The sequence below is a fragment of the Gastrolobium bilobum genome, unplaced genomic scaffold (genome assembly GCF_033153095.1).
Source record: "Gastrolobium bilobum isolate Gb01-03AN ecotype WA unplaced genomic scaffold, APGP_CSIRO_Gbil_v1 utg11607, whole genome shotgun sequence".
Lineage (NCBI taxonomy): Eukaryota > Viridiplantae > Streptophyta > Magnoliopsida > Fabales > Fabaceae > Gastrolobium > Gastrolobium bilobum.
The window spans coordinates 487,729-506,874 of record NW_026898683.1 but is presented as its reverse complement, the minus strand read 5'-3'; the positions used below and the strand labels follow the sequence as shown (position 1 = coordinate 506,874).

The following is a 19,146-nucleotide window of genomic DNA, read 5'->3' as shown; positions in this document are numbered from 1 at the left end:
CAAAAAAAAATTTGGGGACGCTGCCCCAAACCCCGTCACTAAATGTGCGGACATAAACATAATATCCTGGATCCGCCACTGGCTGGACTTGTAAATCATACTGTATTATATGAATAGTATATTATATCACAAGATACTTATAACTATGCTTATAATTAAATTAGAATAACAGCAATTTACAGCTAACTTATTAATGTCAACCTTTGACTGTGGATGAGCAAAGGTTACAAGCTACAGCTAAAGTTTGTCTTTTTTAAGAAGTTTATGTGCTTGTCATCAAATGATTTGGGCATACATTATTCTCTATAAGCAAATGGCGCAGAGAGTTAGTTTTGAAACACTCTTGGTTGAGGGAGTCGGAAGCAATCAATCCAATTGAATCACAAACACATGACACAAACATTGAATGTGTGACGCAAAATTAATTTTATAATAGTTCATTATACAATTTGGGACATTAAATATAGGAGTATGTATTTTCATATTTGAGGAGAAGAAAATCTTAGACACAAAATCAAAGTGGGGTTCATTGCATAAAGGAGAGAAAAAGAAAAAAAAAACACAAATCAAAACCCACTTTGATTTTGTGTCTGCAGGAGAAAATTCTTTGTAGACACACATGTGGTGGACCTTATTATTTACAAAAGAAAAAAAAAATGTCACAATTTTTGATGAATTAAGAAATAAAATTACTCTTATGTTGCATAGAGTAGTTTTTCCCTTAAATATATTACTAGAATATGTAAAAGCTCCTTGTTTTCAGATGTGATATACAAGTTTTAAAGAAAAAATGGCCTTATGGCCTACTACAAGAAGCAGCTGAAATACAAACAACAAAAATAGTTATGCAATAATGCAAACACCAAATGTTCTAACAAAATTGACAGTGAAATCCGGCAAAAAAAACTTCAAAGAATATTCTTAATATATCTGGGTATAAACCCAGAAACTGTGATGTCATTGTGGGCCTGAGAGCAATGGTGACCGCGAAAATTTTCATGATCTGCTGCTCAAACGGGCCTATGAAACACAATAATTGTTAATTAAAAAAAAAGGGAGAAGGGTTTCTAAAACCTTACGTAAATTAGAAATGCTGTAATGTAATTCTCTACTTGTATAATTTAAGTATCCTTCGATAAACGTGTTAGAATTAGAATGAGATGAAATATACTACATGTTAATATATTGAGGAAAAACTTAAACCTATACAATTCTAAATTACACTTAAATATTTCCAAAAATTAAAATTAAAATTAAAACTATGTTATGTGAGAGTAAAATACATGTGCTGAACCTAATAAAAAAAAAAGTTACATGTGCTGAACAATATGTAAAAAAGATTTTAATAGAAAGCAACTTAAGGCCCCTATCTGTCAAAGCACATGAAGTGTGTTAGCAACTACCAATAGATAAAGAGAAAAGATGCCTCCCTAATGGAACCTTTTAAGGGATATCCTCAAGGGAGATAATTTGAGAAAGTCCAAAAAAACACACAAACCCTCGATGTTTTTTTTTCATTTTTAAGGAGGAAGTAGCCAAATTCCGCTCCCCATTCCATTCATGTTCATAAAAAGTCTATCTAAGATCTACAAAGTCAAGAGCAGATGAAAAGATTCATACATCATCTTAGGCTGTTGACTAAATTCCCACAAGATCAGACACGGAAAATCTGCAGATGTTTCTGTCAGGCAAGTAGTTCCCTTGGTTTTTGAATATCTATGCTAGATCTACCCTTTATTCCTTAATGGATTTTCTGTGAATGTTTTATCAGGGGACTCAACTTTCTCCGAATCAAAATGACCCAGATGATTTTCCTGTGGTTTCACCAAGAATCACACTCAGAGATGGGAGGCACCTGGCTTACATTGAGAGAGGTGTCCCCAAGGACACAGCAAAATACAAGATTATCATTGTGCACGGCTTTGGAAGCTCCAAAGAGATGAACTTTTTGGCACCCCAAGTAATTTCTTGGATCTCTCTTCCCTAAATACTGGACTTGTTCTGTTTTGGATTTAGATTTAGATTTAGATTTAATTACCACAGTACCCTAGAAACAATAACTGTACTAGGTTTCCTTTCAATAGAGAAAATTTGATAGTTAAGAAATGAAATAGGTTCAAATTGCTCAGGATATTATGCACAAATCAGAAGGGTTTGTAGTTTGCTGATAAAATACTTGCACACAAAAAAGAGGTGTCTATTAGTATTCCTTTTTAGCATTATTTTGTTTTTCTGAAAGTACATGGGTTCAAATCCAGAAAACAGTCTCTTTGCAATTATGCAAGGGTAAGGCTGCGTACAAGGATTGCCTCTCCACCCCACACTCGCTAGTCGGGTTTAATGGGGAGTGGTTTTTTTTTTTCAAGTAAGTTGTTGTGGGTTCTGATTTTTGAAGCATTTTTTCAATACATCTCACTTAAACAAGCATGGAATTGAGAGATGAAATAAGATATGATTTTACACTGAATATACAGGAATTAATAGATGAACTGGGTATATATCTTCTGCAATATGACCGAGCTGGATATGGAGAAAGTGATCCAAACCCCAAACGCTCACTGAAAAGTGAAGCACTTGACATTCAAGAGCTTGCTGATCAGCTACAGGTAGGACAACAATTTTATGTGATTGGAGTGTCAATGGGTTCATACGCTACCTGGAGTTGTCTGAAGTATTTGCCCCACAGGTAATTACTGTTAAAATTGATTTTAAATTAATAATGGTTATGAATAAGAAATTGGTAAAGGGGTGTGTCTTGCCGAATGGACATTCTTTTCTGCCTGTGAACAAACATGATTATCTGTTGTGATCGTCTTTGTTCTATAAATTTGGAGAATTAGATAACATCCCATAACCGAAATTTTTCCCTCCTTGTACATACTTTTATTCCTTGCGATTGTTCTGCCTTTTGGTACTCGTCGATGCTCTTTAAGTGTGCAGTGCTGCCGATCGAAAGAGGTATATTATTCTATGCTAGGAGACAATTGTCCATATGCCTTGGCACAATTGAGGGGGACAAATTGTCTTAAGAAGACAAGAGTATACATGGGCTTGGATTCTTCCCTTTGATTTCAATCTTGAGTTCATATATTTATGTCTGGTATGCTTTAACTTCATGTTATTACATGTTTTAATCTTCTGCATGCATTTCATTTTGTTGCATGTGTTGTTGAAACAATTTATTGAATGCATTTTATACTATCCTGACCACAAAATGTGTATCCTCAAGTTTTCCCTTTTAGCTCAGTTTTTAAGTAAAAGTAAATTGGAATTATTTATTTTCTTGGAACATTAGTTTTAAGCTTAATTGTTGATGGCATGTTCTTGGGTCTCAATGAAAACCTATAAAGTTTGAAACACTAAGGCTTCCTCTAAGGTTTACATCACTCCTTGTTCACAACTCTTGATGGGGCAAGCTGTGAAGCTACGAGAATAGATCCTCTCATGTGTGATTTAACATGATAAGGTCATATGAGAGAACCTTATCCGTATAGACAAGTCAACAATGATGAGAGATGAAAGGGAAAAAGTGTTCTGAGAGGGAGTGACAAAAAGATAACCGTTGATTTGTCCATGAATGATTGAGATTGACTCACATCAGTGGCGGAGCTAAGGGCTAGGGTGGGCGGTGGGCCCCCAAGCTCATACAATTTTTTGTAAATTTTACATTTTGGAATATCAAAGAAGTCAAATTTGAGAGGGTCCCCCCCCACCCCTTCCTTTCCTCTTGGAAGATGTTTGGCTCTGCCATTTTCTGTCCACTTGGAAGATGTTTGGCTCCGCCATTTTCTCACAGGCATGGTTATGTTAAATAACACGAGTTGATTCATTCTCGTGGAGTGACAGTTTCTACTTGTACATGAATGCATAGGGCTTGTAGCCATAAATATTAATCCTGGTCTCCTTTTCATTATGAACCTATGGATTAGGCTTATATTATTATCTACACTAATCAATGTTACAAGTATCCAGCTTGAGTAGAAGGATCACTCAATTAAGTGGGCTTATATAATGATACCCTTATAAATCATAATTTAGCCCCTTTTTTTATTTAAACAGGACAAATACAATTGGTAGCAGGCCACAAGAATTTTAAGAACGTTATGTTAAGAACTTAATCTTAAGTTCACAAAAAGACCATTTGTACAGGCTTGCAGGGTTGGCGCTGATAGCCCCAGTCATCAATTACCGGTGGCCTTCCTTCCCTGGGAGTCTGATAAGCGAGGACTATAGAAGGAAACTTGTGCATTGGTCAATGTGGCTTGCAAATCACTGTCCTAAACTATTGCATTGGTGGGTGACTCAAAAGTGGCTCCCTTCAGCTGCTGTCATAGAAAAGAACCCAGCATTCTTCAACAAAAGTGATATAGACATTCTAAAGACAATTCCCGGGTTCTCAATGCTTACCAAGGTAAATTACATTTTTTATGTGAGTATGTTTCCTCTTATGTAAGTAATTGTGACCATGGTATGTTCCAACTTACAGGACAGTTTAAGGGAACAGGTAGTGTTCGACACTCTTCGCCATGACTGGAGGGTGGCTTTTGGCAAATGGGAATTCGACCCAATGAAGTTAAGTAATCCATTCCCTCATAGTAGATGTTCGTTTCATATTTGGCAGGGCTATGAAGATAAGGTTGTGCCCTCTCAACTCCAGAGGTTTGTTTCAGCGAAGCTGCCATGGATAAAGTACCATGAAGTTCCAGATGGTGGCCATTTAATTGTATACTATAGGGGGTTGTGCGAGGCCATTTTGAGGGCACTTTTACTTGGACAAGAAAATCTTGCATATAAACCTAAACCACCATTATTTGAATCTTAATTTGCCATGATTTCGTATGTTTGTTGTTAGCATTTTTTTAGGAGAATGTCAATTGTATAAATTACATTTGTTGGGTGATAAAAAGAGAGTAAATTGTCATGTATGTAAATTACATTCAGTCCTCTGTTCTTGGAATCGTACGAAGACTTTTACTTGAAGTATTTGTCCTCGGAAAGTTTTTTTATTTTGACTAACATAACACTCTGAAAAAAATAGATTATGAAGAAGATAGATTATTGTGACCTGTTATAACGCTAGAAATGGAATTAGCATATTGAGCCCGACATAAAAAAAATATACTTGCAAAAATATTTAATTAAGATTAGGGTAATTTGCAATACAACAATGAGTAAATAATAGAATATATAACAAGCAGGACGTGACAACATATAAAATTAATATTTATTCAAATGATAAATATGAGAAATCCTTAAATCCCAATTCAATTTGTATATGTAACTTAATTTAATATTGTACCAAAATATTATGATGAAGAAATATAACAAGAAGGTTGGAAGGTAAACTTTCAATTTAGATCAATTCATATAAATAAATTATCAATAATTTGATAAAATAATATATGCATTTAAGTGGAGTATGCTTAGACAAAACTAAACATATCAATCCTAGGACGCCTGTAAATGTAGTGTGATCACAATACTAGGTTCACGGATTAAAAATATAATTGTGACAATTTCAAACTCACCTACACAAAATTCCCCTCTATGAATAAATCATGTCACGTGGCGCAATCTAGTTGGCTGTGGCAATTTTTTGATTTAATACAACAAAGAAAAAGAAAAAAAAGTGAGGGTGGCGGCGACATTATCCACCCCCAATGAGAAATATTTTCCCCATCACCCTAGATAGATTTATTTTGAGTCAAATGACCCCTATATGTTCAACCAGATAGATAATGTAGATAAAAGTGTATTGATGTGGGAGAAAGTAATGCATTACTTCTAGTTAAAATAATCATAAAATTTAACCCCCAAGGGTAGCTCAGTTGGCAGCTGAGCTCCCAAGGGATTGCTTGGTGCAGGGATCAAACTCTGCCTCAAGCAGTTTCTTGGAAAATCTTTGGGGGCCAGAGGTTAAGTCAAAAAAATTTCGGTTGGGGGATTAGTCTCGTCCTTTCTTTGGCTGCGAGGCTTAGTACACCCACTGTTACAATGAGGGGCTAGCTCAAACGGGCAGTACCCCAAGGGCATGGTGCCCGGAGAAGGTTGAATGAGGATACCTCCCGGCAATGTACCAAAAAAAAATATAATAAAAATAATCATAAAATTTGACAACTATTTAACGTAGGGATATGATTATTTTACACGGATGTCTCACACTTTATCTTAATCGACGATCTATTTGTATCTAATTGATTCTAATTTATTAGTCATCTAAATTATTATCCCTTAAATATAACTAGACTTGAGTCAATTTCAATTCAAACCATTTAAGATGGTTAATAATTGGGGGTTTCTATTTTAACATATTGTGTTCAGTGTAAAGAACCTTACCAACGCGGGTTGGCTCAAGTGGTAAGGTACTTGGGTTCGCTTAAGCAAGAAGAACCTTACCAACGCGGGTTGGCTCAAGTGGTAAGGTACTTGGGTTCGCTTAAGCAAGGACTCGAGTTCGAGACCTTGTGCATACAGAAAATCCTCGCTGGGAGACTCACCTGCTGATGCTAGGTAACCTACCCGGGTCGGACTGGACATAGTCGGGGCGAAGCCCCGGAAACCAGTGGAGCAATCCAAAAAAAAAAAAAACCTTGGGATATATCATCTCAAAAGCTAGCTCAAAGGGTGGGAGTGTCCAAGGTCTTATAAGGGTCACATTAGTTGCCCATACAATCAATGCGAGACTATATATCTCAACACGCCCCCTCACAGGAGATCCCATTGGGCTTGAAGCGTGGATTATGCACAGACCCAATTTTTTGGTTTACCTTTTTGTGCTTTTTATTTTAATTCCACTTTAAAGTGGGGGCGGTGAGGATCGAACTTGTGACACTCAAGCTCTGATACCATGTAAAGAACCTTGGGATACACCACCTCAAAAGCTAGCTCAAAGGGTGGGAGTGCCCAAGGCCTTATAAGGGTCACATTAGTTGCCCATACAATCAATGTGGGACTATATATCTCAACATTCAGTAATGTAATAAGGATAATTTGATGATTTAGTTAACTAAAATTCAAATCACATAAATAAATGTGTCAAATGATCAGCGGATTAATTGATTACAAATGGGTTAACAAAAATTATGATTATATATAAATTTGGTGTATCTTTAGAAAATTGGATAAAAAAAGTTAAAATTAAATTTTGCATTATAGTGAATTTTTTTATTCCTAATTTTAGAAGAATATCAAACTTTCAATAATTAGTTTCGTAATACAAACAAGTTTTTACTTTTAAGTTTGTTGTTAATCAAACATGGAAATCCATAAACAGAACAAGTAACTCCACGGTTGGTTATAATTTATGCACGAATTTATGGGCATGACAAAGAAAGTAAATACGTAAACCCTTTGGCCAAGCACACAGTTACGACGGTGGAACTGCCAGAAAAGTCTTGGCATGTGGCACAAAACGTGTCAATAAAAACTCAAAACTGAATAAAGAAAAAGACCACACCCTCAGATTAAAACAAAAGTTCAATTAAGATGGCATCAATGGCAGTTAAAGTTTCTGTCTCTTTACAGTGTCTCAGTCCTCCCCTTCTCTTTCTCCTCTCTTCCTAATAGTCCCAAATTTTTTTCATCTAGAGTTGGTGTTACCTTTCTGCATTTCTCTCTGATATCTCTCTAATTCCAAATCTTTCTTTATTTCAAAGTTCAGATTCTCTCTTGATGTTTGTATTCAGGTACCATACATAATCTATTCTTTTTTTTCCTTCCTTTGCTTTATTTTTTTTCGCCCTCTCTTTGGAGTTCATTATATGATTTTGTTTCTCTTTCTTCCCTTAATCTGATTCTTTCATGTTTGCATGTTGCATGCAACTGGTTAGTTGGTGATGAGGTGATATGATTCATACTATCCTGGTGGCATCGATTACATCATTTTAATTAATTGATAAATGATGATACCTGTCCAGAGTTTAAGTTTTTGTTCTAGTTTTTAATTTTCATAATTAATTGCTTATCTTTCAAAATCAGACATCTGATTATTTTCTCTCTTTTCTTTGGGGTGGTGCAGGATTTGTTTCAAATCAAGTTATTGATGCAGTTCAATTTCTTTAAATCTGAGAATCCCAAGAATTTGCTTTGTCTTTTTTATTTTTCTTGCAATAAATAATGGTGATTAATTCTAAAGCAAAAACTGTTGCTTATGACAAATGTCCCAAGAATTAGCACCTTCATCCGCACCCATGGCTCTACAACAATCAGAGCAAGATGTGCCAATGCAAGAATCAGAATCTACATTTTCTCAATTGAGCAAACAAAACTCAATACTTTCACTTACCCTTGATGAGTTCAAATGCAAGAGTGGAAAGAGTTTTGGGTCCATGAACATGGATGAATTCTTGTCAAGCATTTGGAACTCCGATGATAACCAAGTTAATCCACTACAAGCCCAAAATGAAACTCCTCAGAGTAGAAGTGTTGCTACAGAACCCACCATTTCCCATCATGGCTTATTCTCTGTCTCTCCTCCAATTTGCAAGAAAACTGTGGATGAAGTATGGTCTGAGATCCATAAAGACCAACCACAAAAGAATGAAGCTAATAATAACCTTGGCAGGAATGAGAAACTCAAAAGGCAACAAACACTTGGAGAGATGACTTTGGAGGATTTCCTAATAAAAGCTGGGGTGGTACAAGAATCATCATTATCATTCAAGTCTTCACCTCAACCAATGCCATTTCAGAATCAGATTGGTAATATTGCAATTAATACACCATTGAGTGCATGTTATGAATTGAGGCCTTCAATGGGGACCCAACATAATGTAGTGTCACAGAATAAAAGTTCAGTAAAGGATGCCACTACAAGTTGTGCTGTAGAGAAATGTCAAGAGTCAAGTAGGAGTAGTAATAGAAAGAGGATAATTGATGGTCCTCCTGAAGTGGTAGTGGAGAGAAGGCAACGCAGAATGTTGAAGAATCGAGAATCAGCAGCACGTTCCCGAGCTAGAAGACAGGTTTTGTGCTCATCATAATCTACTCTTTGTTATATATTAATCATGTAATTTGGAGTATGCTTCAGTGCTTCACATTCTATCTAGTCAATTTTTGTTCATTTATATGATATCTTATTTACATGAGTTGTGGGGAGAAAAAAAAAATTCCACAAGTCTGTAACATTGGCATATGTTTTTTTAGATACCATTTAACTAATTACCATACATAACTTCTAGTGCAGGCATATACGGTAGAGCTAGAAGCAGAGCTGAATCTGCTAAAAGAAGAGAACGACAAACTAAAACAAATTCTGGTAGACAATATTGAAATAAAAGATTCATTTTGTTATTTTCCTTTTACTTTTTTTTTGTGATTTATGTTTTCTGATGTTTAACACACTTTGTGTTTATTTAAATCTGCAATAGGCTGAAGCTGAGAGCAAGAGAAAACAAGAGGTCAGTGAATGTCTCAAATATAAGTTGTTCTTGGTATATGCAGGGTTATTAATTTAACATCACTGTGTATTTATCATGTTTTGATACAGCTTTTGCAGAGAAAGCATTCAACAAAGGCTCAAAGGAGGGTAGAAAAATTGAGGTCAATGAAGAGGCCTATAAGCGCAGCCTGGTGAATAAGCATCAACGACAAGGATTACAAAAAATTTAGCATATACATGTGAAGAAAATAATGTGTGTACTCTACTCTCTAATATAAACCTCAACCTTCTATTCAAATGTTCTCCCTATCCACTCTTCTTGTTCATTTGGAAGAATGGATGATTGAAAAATAAGACATATATATGGTGCTATTATTCTGCTGCATTTACCTAGTTTAGGAATAAATCTTTGGTGCTACTCTTGCACCAAGATTCAATGCATCCCACCAATAGGAGCATTACTCATCATAGGAGAGAAAAAATTTAAATTTGGTAGAAAAAAAAAAACTTTAACTGACATGTAATATTTCTATTGATGAAATGTACTGAATTTTTGATGCAACAGTAGTACCAAAGATTTATTCCTAGTTTAGAAATATTTCAAGGGTTATGAAAATTGAGTATTTTTAAAAATAATTATGTGAATAAGAGGTGTTTCTCTGGGAAATGCTTCAGATAAAGGTCCTATCACAAATTAAGGTTCCATATAATTCTTGTAATTTTCCTAAGTGGATGATTAAGACTAAAATATGAGGCTCGCTGGCCCATTACTCACACACTATTGCCCTGACCCTCCTTTAGGTCAGTTTGTAATCCAATAAATGTCTGGGCTTGTTTGTATTTCTCTTGGGCCGACCGTAAGTTTATCCCACTCTGGCCCGCTACAGTTGTTTAATTGTTTAGTCTGCTCCCCTTTAAAAAACTGAGACATGTTATTTTTAAATTCTTTTTTTAATTTTAAATTAAGAGTATTTTTAATTAATTATACATATTCCTTTATAAATTTATTTCCATATATTTTTATAATTTTGAATATTTTTAATAATTTTTAATTTAATTTTTAAAATAACTTTGAAATTTGAAATATTCATTCAAGGCATAAAATTCTTGTAAATTAATTTTAAAAGTGAACTTGGAAAATATTTTTCTCGCTCCGGGAAGCTCGTCTTAACAGAATAATATGCTTATATATAGAACAAAACTGTTTTTAACTAGTTATCAACTTTTTATTTGACAACGTTAATGAAAAATGGGTATCAGTGTATCACTACTGTTGTCTTAGAATTTGATCCTTTTTTATTGGCTCTCGTGTCGAATCTGCTTCTGCATATGGTTAGCTAAGCTAGGTAAACTGAGGTAGCAAGACGTGCCTCGCCCGCCAAATAGAGTGAATTTTTTTATTTTATTTTTGATATAAATCGAGAGCCTAGCCCAGAAAACATACAAAGACCTGCCGTTTATGAAGTTTTGTCTGGTTGAATTTTTTAATATTTTTTAGTGTAAACAATCATGAGCTTGGCGGCAGCCTGTCGCATTCATCCAAACAGAGCGGGACAAATTGAGTTTTCTAACCCATCTTCAAAGGCGGGGCATGGCGGGTAGCCCGTTTTGCCACCTCTATAAATAATCTATATTTCACTAATGAATGCCATAAAAGTTTATGGGATTCTGGATAGTCCACATGCATAGGCTCACTACTGGGTCCAATCTAAAAGGCCCACTTCTAAAAGGTATCATAGGATGCCCCCTCTTTCCCATGCACATTGCTGTCCCTGCACACTGGCAGGGGTTCAGCATGCCTAGCATGAAAATGCTAGGTTGGCTGGAGCTCTTACTCTAAATACCACTCTCACATTGAGGACAAGAGACCTCTTCTCCTCCATTCAGCTTCATGCGTTGCTACTATGGAGAGCAATCCTAGCCATTCTCACACACCCACCCTTTGTGCACACCATGAGAATTTTCACTAGTGCTTTGGTCTCTACCATTGCCACTATGAGCACCCCCTAGCAAATTATATATTTCGAGAAATACATAGTTATAATATTAAAAGTTTTTTTCCTTATATTATAATTACATTTTACCCGGAGTACATAGTCAACGGCGGAGCTACTTTGTTGCCAGCTGGTGCCTTGGCACCAGCTCTTTTTCCGGAAGTTGTATTTAGTAGTTGATTTTTTTTGGTGCCTTATGCAGATAACCATACAACATTGATACATTGGCACCTGCAAAAAATAAAACACCACTTTAGTGTGTACTGGTGTAAAAAAATTTTACTCCGTAAGTTGCTTCTTGTCTTTTTATATATATATATATATAATTTTATTTTTCTATTTACAAAAGTAATAATAAAAAAAGAAAAAGATTATGAGAAGGTACCATTGACTCATTGAGCCTTGCTCCAGCTAGCCTGTTCCATCAACATCAGTCCACTCAATCAGTATTAAACAAAAAGCAAAAATAGAAGAAAAATAGAGTTCTAAATATTTTGTCTTGCTCCAGCTAGCCTCTTCCTAGCATGAAGTGAATTTGGTCTTGAAACTTTGAGACTGATTTTGAATCTGAAGTATATTAGCAAAGGTTACCAGAAAGGTTAGTGGTTTTTTATTTATTTGCTTTGATATATAATCATTGGCTATTGTTTGTTTGAATTTTCAATTTTATGTGACATTATTTATTAAATAATTTATATAAGTGTTTTATAATTTATAGTAAAAAAATTTCTGATAAATTATGATAAATATTTTGATAATTTAATATGTCAAATTTTTTGGCACTACCTAAAACTTGTCGCTGGCTCCGCCACTGTACATAGTGTTGGATTTTTCCTCTTTCAATGTTGCACAAGGCCGAATGTTATTTTTGTGGAGACAAGAAATTCTAATTCTCACTTTTGATATTCTAGAATCTTCCGTCCTCTCCTATATAAGCTTGTGTTATATGAGAGGCTAGGGTTAGATAATTTTGAGTGCATCTTTGGGAGAAGCTTGAGTGTAAGACTTCCTTAGAGAAGATTGAGAGAATATCGTGAGATTTGAGTGTACCACCATTATTGGTTAAGTTTGACATCTTGTACCATTATTTTCATAGTAAAAGTTTGATTCTGAATTAGTGTCTCATAATTAAGTTTTTTCTTTTTCACATTGGAATTTTTTTTTCCATGTTGAGAATATGATGTGTTCATCTCTCTGTCTCTCTCCTTTTTCTTATCTATTTATGATGCGCTGACCGATCACCTGGTGTTATAGGCCCACCTTTGATTGCCGAGTTTCGAGCTCATCGTTTGACTTGTGACATGCTTCTGTGCCGAGTTTAGAGAACTGAGTTCCTAACACATAATTTGTAGGAGAATTTTAAATTTCTGGAACATGAGAAAAAATGGACCCAAAGTTTATATCAATATCCTTAATGAAAATAAATAAATAAAGTTAGAAGTTTATAGTATGTGACAAAACTATGGTCAATCAAACTGATCACCCAGAGTTGGCTACACGGCTAAGCTAAGTTCATCTTCCTATCCATGTGGATAGCAGTCAAAGGGATCATTTAATTCTATTTTCATTTTTAGCTCTCACAGTAACAATCAGAAAACCGATTTTATTGTTTCCAAAAAAGAAAAGAAAAAACCGATTTTAATCACAGAAAACAAGGCAACTAAAGATTTATTCTAGACTCAAAAATCTTTTAAATATTACTATGGAAAGGGCTTTCGTTTTATTATTTCATACTGTCAGTTAATTACTTTAATGCAGTACGTCCTCATTCTAAATATCATGCACTAAAGTAATAATAAAACCAGTATTTTTCTGCATTAAATAATTTTGACTCATAAATAATGTAGAGACTTATGTTATTTATGAATCATATGATATGGTTGATTTTAAAAATATTACAAACATTTATTGTAATTAAAGTAAAAAACTATAATAATAACGTTTTTAAAAGTCAAGTTTGTTCACTGCAATATCAAGATTGGAGGGTTTATTTATGAAGCACGCCGATAACGACCCATGCCGCTATCTCCTAATAGTTTAATTCCAATAGCTCATAATGGATCCAAAAGTAATAGCGATTAGAGAAAGCCTAAAAAAAAGCCCAACTAATAATAGTCTAATACCATGTAAACAAATAAGTTATTGTGATGGATCCAGCAATGCAAGCAAAGAAATAGATTAGCCAATCATTTTGTACAGCATGTCTCATACAATTTCCATTACTACACCCAATTGGAGGTTGTTGAGAATTCTTAATGAATGAATATGAGGCTACCTGCTAATTCAATGTGACGTGGTTAATAAACAATAGAATCTTAGCCGTGACAATGCACTCTCTAAAGGGTTTTGATAAGTAGTTGCAATATAAATATTAAAAAATTATCATTAAGTTAAATCATAATGAACTGAATTGTCAATGATATAAAGAAATCATTCTCGTTTCTTGAACCTGCACGTAGCTGATAGTTTATGATTGAATTGGTTATTTGACGAGTTCTCCATGAGTTTCAGGTCAATGCACATATATAATTATATGTTGAACGTCGCATCTGCATGCGCGCCTAGCTATACCGTACCATTCACAAGTATATAATAACATGCATCTCCATTGATTTGTGTAATGTGTAGTCCTACAACGCATGGAAACATGCAGAAATAGAGAGTATTTACTTTCCAGCAATTGATCATTTTTGCATAGTGCATATACACACACACACGAGACAGGCTATGCCTACAATTAGAGAATATTGTAGATACAAGATGTATTACGCCATGCATATGTGAGCGCTAAATTAATGTTTCTCAAACCCCCTGAATAAATTGTGTCTCTCACACTTTTTTTTTTTTTTTAAACATCGAAGAATTGAATACATAACCTATTACATAACTACTTACATCTCTTACTGTTAGGATAAGATCACCCTTGATCTTAGCCTTTAGTTTGTAACAACAATTTGTTTCCCAGTCTGTAGGTCCATTTGTTAAACACAATCATATCGTTAGTTTTGTTTGTTATTATTGCTGCTCATCTGTTTGTAACAGTATCATGTATTTATTGGCTTCAAGCCCTCATTAATCACACAACAGTTTTCCAATATTCATTTACATTTCATACGTTTCTATATGGTATCGGATTAAACAGCGACGATCCAACCAAACCTCTAAATGGCCGCCACCCATCTGCCGCGGAAGACACTTCCAATGCAAATCAAGAAACTTCAAACCCACCCATTACCTCAAACCTCAAACCCTCTGATCCAAGATCTCCATTTTACCTTCCTATTTCTGATAGCCCTGGCTTATTTCTCACTAATGTCGTCCTCAAGGGCGAAGCCAACTACGATGTCTAGTCCAAGTCTTTCAAAAATGCTCTCTTGGCCAAAAACAAAGTGGGATTCATCGACGGTTCCATCACCAAACCTGCGCAGACAGCAACTGATGAAATTCATGATTGGACCCTTTGCAACTCCATGATCAATAGTCGGATTCACAACACTATTGACTCCTCTCTCAAGCCATACATCCATTATTTCTCCACAGCCAAAGCTCTTTGGGATGATCTTTGTGAACGTTACTCTATCCAAAACGCTCCAAAGATTTATCAGCTGAAATCCAATCTATTTCAGCTACGGCAGCAAGGCATTTCGATCAGTACCTACTACACCAAGCTTCGTGGTGCTTGGGACGAGCTGGACGCTGCAAGGGCACTTCCTGATTGCCCTCATGGTGCTGACTGTCCTGTTACTAAGCATATTACCAAAGAAATGGCTGATGATCGTGTTTATCAATTTCTTTTAGGACATGATAATGCCACTTTCGGTAATATCAGGTCTCAATTGCTGAACCAACCTACTCTCCCCACCCTTAACAAGGCGTATTCCACATTGGTTCAGGAGGAGACTCAAGTTACTATAGCCCAGAATCATGAGGTGCGTAATGATGCCCTAAGCTATGCTGCTCGTGAACAACCCCTTTCTTCTACTCCTGAACCTGTCTGTTGCAGCCATTGTGGTAAGTTATACCATGATGTCTCTAAATGTTATAAACTCCATGGCAGACCTCCTAAGGGTCGTGGACGAGGACGTGGCAGGACAAATGATAACCGATACAACATCATTGGAGCTCCTGCACAACAAACCGCAGCTGCTGCTCCTGTTTTGTCCAATCCAAATAACGCTCCTGCGTTCACTCCTGAGATCTTCCAGCAAATTGTCAATCTGGTAGCATCTTCCTCAAATTCGTCTCCTGCATCTTCTGCCAATACTACTTCCCTTTCTGGTAAGCACATCCAATCTTACCCATGGCTCGTGGATAGTGGTGCCTCTCAACATATGACTGGGAATCTTCATTTACTTTCACATATCGAATCTATTCAGCCTACTTCCATAGGCTTACCTGATGGTGATCAAGTTTTCTTATCTCAACGTGGCACCATTCAATTAACACCTAATATTGTCCTTCAGAATGTGTTATATGTTCCCAAACTACAGTGCAATTTGATTTCTGTTGCTCAATTAATCAATGATACACATTGTAGTATTTCTTTTAATCACACTAGTTGTGAAATGCAGGACCACACAACGAGGATCACGATTGGACTGGGTAGATTGGTGTTTATGTGCATGACTCTGACGTATCCTTCTCCACTGCATATGCTGCCCACACCCAACAAAATGCAGAGATTTGGCATCGTCGCTTGGGTCATCCTTCCTTTCAGAATTTGAAGTTTCTTCCATTTGTTGCAGTGAATAAAAATAGGGATCTTTCTTCTTCAGTATGCGATATTTGTCTTCAAGCACAACAAACTCGCACTGTATACCCTATTAGCATTAATAAAACGGCTGCTTGCTGTGATATTATTCATTGTGACATCTGGGGTCCATATCATACTTCTTCATTAACAGGAGCACGATATTTTCTCACCATAGTAGATGATTTTAGCAGAAATGTATGGGTCTACTTAATGTCCACAAAATTAGAAACTTTAAAATTTTTTACTCAGTTCATCTTAATGGTGCGAACTCGGTTTAATGCATCCATTAAAATAGTGCGCACAGACAACAGATCCGAATTTTGTGCTACCAATCTCCGTAAAGTGTACTCCGACATGGGCATTATACATCAAACTTCTTGTGTTGATACACCACAACAAAACGGTCGTGTTGAACGCAAGCATAGACACATTTTAAATGTGGCAAGGGCATTACGATTTCAAGCTCATCTACCAATTGAATTTTGGGGGGAATGTATTTTAACTGTTGTTCATGTAATCAATAGAACTCCCACACCTCTTCTACAAGGTCAAACTCTATGAGCGTCTCTTCAAACGTGCGCCAAGCTACGACCATATTCGCATCTTTGGATGTCTCTGTCATACTCATCCAAGGCCTAAACCCGCAGACAAGTTCGCAGCCAGATCCGTACGCTGTTTGTTTCTTGGCTATCCGTTTGGTAAAAAAGGATGGAGGCTTTATAACCTTGACACGAAGACTGTTTTTGTTTCTAAAGATGTCATATTTGAGGAATCCATTTTTCCCTTTGCACAACAAACAGAAATCTCCACTACTCCTTCCGTACCTCAACTGCTATCACCAGTTCTTGATGAGGAGACAACTGGAAACTCTTCTCCAGCCCTTGATCATATTCCTACTGTAAGTGAAAATATTTTTTTGCCTCCAGTAAATGTTGAACAGCAACATGATGATGATGGCGCCAGTAAACATCTTCCTACTCCAGCAAATGTTGATGCTTCGGGTGCACAACCTTATAAACCTGATATTGAACAGCATGAGCAGTCTCTCATCTCATTTGCTGCTTCAACCGACAATCTCCGCCGTAGTCATCGTGTGCGTCGTCCTCCACAGTACCTCCAGGAATTCACATGCTCAAAGGTTATTGCACATAAACCAGCAACTTCAAATACCTCTTCCAGTCAATCCTCAGGTATTCCTTATCCCATAGCTAATTTTGTTTCTTGCTCTAATTTTTCACAAAAGCATCAAAAATTTCTTGCTGCTATATCTACTGGTGTTGAGCCCAAAACTTTCAAAGAATCTATGCTAGATGAAAGATGGCATCAAGCAATGCGCAAAGAAATTGATGCACTAGAGCAAAATCACACTTGGGAACTCACTTCTCTGCCACCAGGAAAGCGTGTTACACCTTGTAAGAGGGTATATCGTATCAAGTACCATTCTGATGGAACTGTGGAGAGATTCAAAGCTAGACTAGTCATTGCTGGTAACAACCAAGTTGCTGTAGAGGATTATTTTGACACATATGCTCCGGTAGCGAAAATGGTTAGTGTCCGGACACTACTTGCCGTCGCGGTTGGAAAACACTGGAAAATGTATCAATTAGATGTTACAAACGCCTTTTTACACGACGATCTTGCCGAAGAGGTGTACATGCGTATTACCGCGGGTTTCAATCACCACAGTCCTAATATTGTCTGTCGTCTAAAGAAATCTCTCTATGGCCTACGACAGTCTCCTCAGAATCGGTTCTCAAAGCTATGAACATCCATTGAGTCCTATGGATTTATTCAGTCCAAAGCTGATTATACTTTGTTCACTCTACACAAAAATGGCCACTTTGTTGTGTTACTCATCTATGTAGATGATATTATCCTAACCGGAGATGATGAAGATACTTGCACTGCTGTAAAAAAATTTCTCAACTCATGCTTTCACATCAAGGACTTGGGTGTTCTAAAATATTTTCTTGGTATCGAAATAGCTCATGGTTCATCTGGTTTATTTCTCAGCCAACGTAAATATGCTCTTGACATCTTAGAAGATGCGGGTCTTTCAGCATGCAAACCATGTGAGTTTCCACTTGAAACAAACCATAAACTCGCGACAGCAGCAAGCCCTCCTTTCACGGATCCAGCTCGATATCGCAGGCTCATCGGACGACTGGTTTATTTAACTATCACTAGACCAGAGTTGAGTTATTCAGTTCATATTCTCTCTCAATTCATGCAAACTCCAACTGAAGCTCAGTATCTGGCTGTCCTACGAATCTTAAGGTACATAAAATCTAATCCTGGACAAGGCCTATTGCTTTCATCTACCAATGATTTTATTCTTCGAGCTTATTCAGATTCAGATTGGGCTAGTTGTCCCTTAACCCGATGTTCGGTTGCTGGTTATTTCATTTTGTTGGGATCTTCTCCAATCTCATGAAAGACGAAGAAACAGCCTACGGTCTCCCATTCCTCTGCTGAAGCTGAATACTGTGCCATGGCAGCAGCTACTGCTGAGTTACTATTGCTCAAATCATTCCTAGCCTCTCTTGATGTTCAACATTCCATGCCAATGCAGTAGCATTGTGATAACCAATCAGCCATGCACATAGCTGCTAATCTTGTGTTCCATGAGCGCACCAAACACATTGAACTTGACTGTCATTTCGTGCGTGATCATGTGTTACGAAGAACAATCTCCACTTCATATGTTCGATCAGATCAGCAACTTGCAGACATTTTTACAAAAGCTCTTGGCATGAAGCAATTTCATTTTCTTTGCAGCAAGTTGGGCATTTCGTCATTACATGCTCCAACTTGAGGGGGGATGTTAGGATAAGATCACCCTTGATCTTAGCCTTCAGTTTGTAACAACAATTTGTTTCCTAGTCTGTAGGTCCATTTGTTAAACACAATCATATCGTTGGTTATGTTTGTTATTATTTCTGCCCATCTGTTTGTAACAGTATCATGTATTTATTGGCTTCAAGCCCTCATTAATCACACAACAGTTTCCAATATTCATT

The 19,146-nt window shown here is 36.4% G+C and overlaps 2 protein-coding genes across 2 annotated transcripts; both read left to right on the top strand.

Moving 5' to 3' along the window:
• Positions 1-1,451: 1,451 nt before the first annotated feature.
• Positions 1,452-4,963, top strand: LOC133318263 (uncharacterized). The gene is made up of 5 exons (XM_061520256.1): positions 1,452-1,688; positions 1,772-1,960; positions 2,475-2,686; positions 4,150-4,411; positions 4,487-4,963. The coding sequence occupies exons 1-5, from the start codon at positions 1,605-1,607 to the stop codon at positions 4,820-4,822; spliced, it is 1,083 nt and encodes a 360-aa protein (XP_061376240.1). The 5' UTR covers positions 1,452-1,604; the 3' UTR covers positions 4,823-4,963.
• Positions 4,964-8,189: 3,226 nt separating this feature from the next.
• On the top strand, positions 8,190-9,574 carry LOC133318311 (protein ABSCISIC ACID-INSENSITIVE 5). Its single transcript, XM_061520303.1, has 4 exons — positions 8,190-8,963; positions 9,185-9,256; positions 9,369-9,398; positions 9,488-9,574. Exons 1-4 carry the CDS (start codon positions 8,190-8,192, stop codon positions 9,572-9,574), a joined length of 963 nt encoding a protein of 320 aa, XP_061376287.1.
• The last annotated feature ends 9,572 nt before the right edge of the window (positions 9,575-19,146 follow it).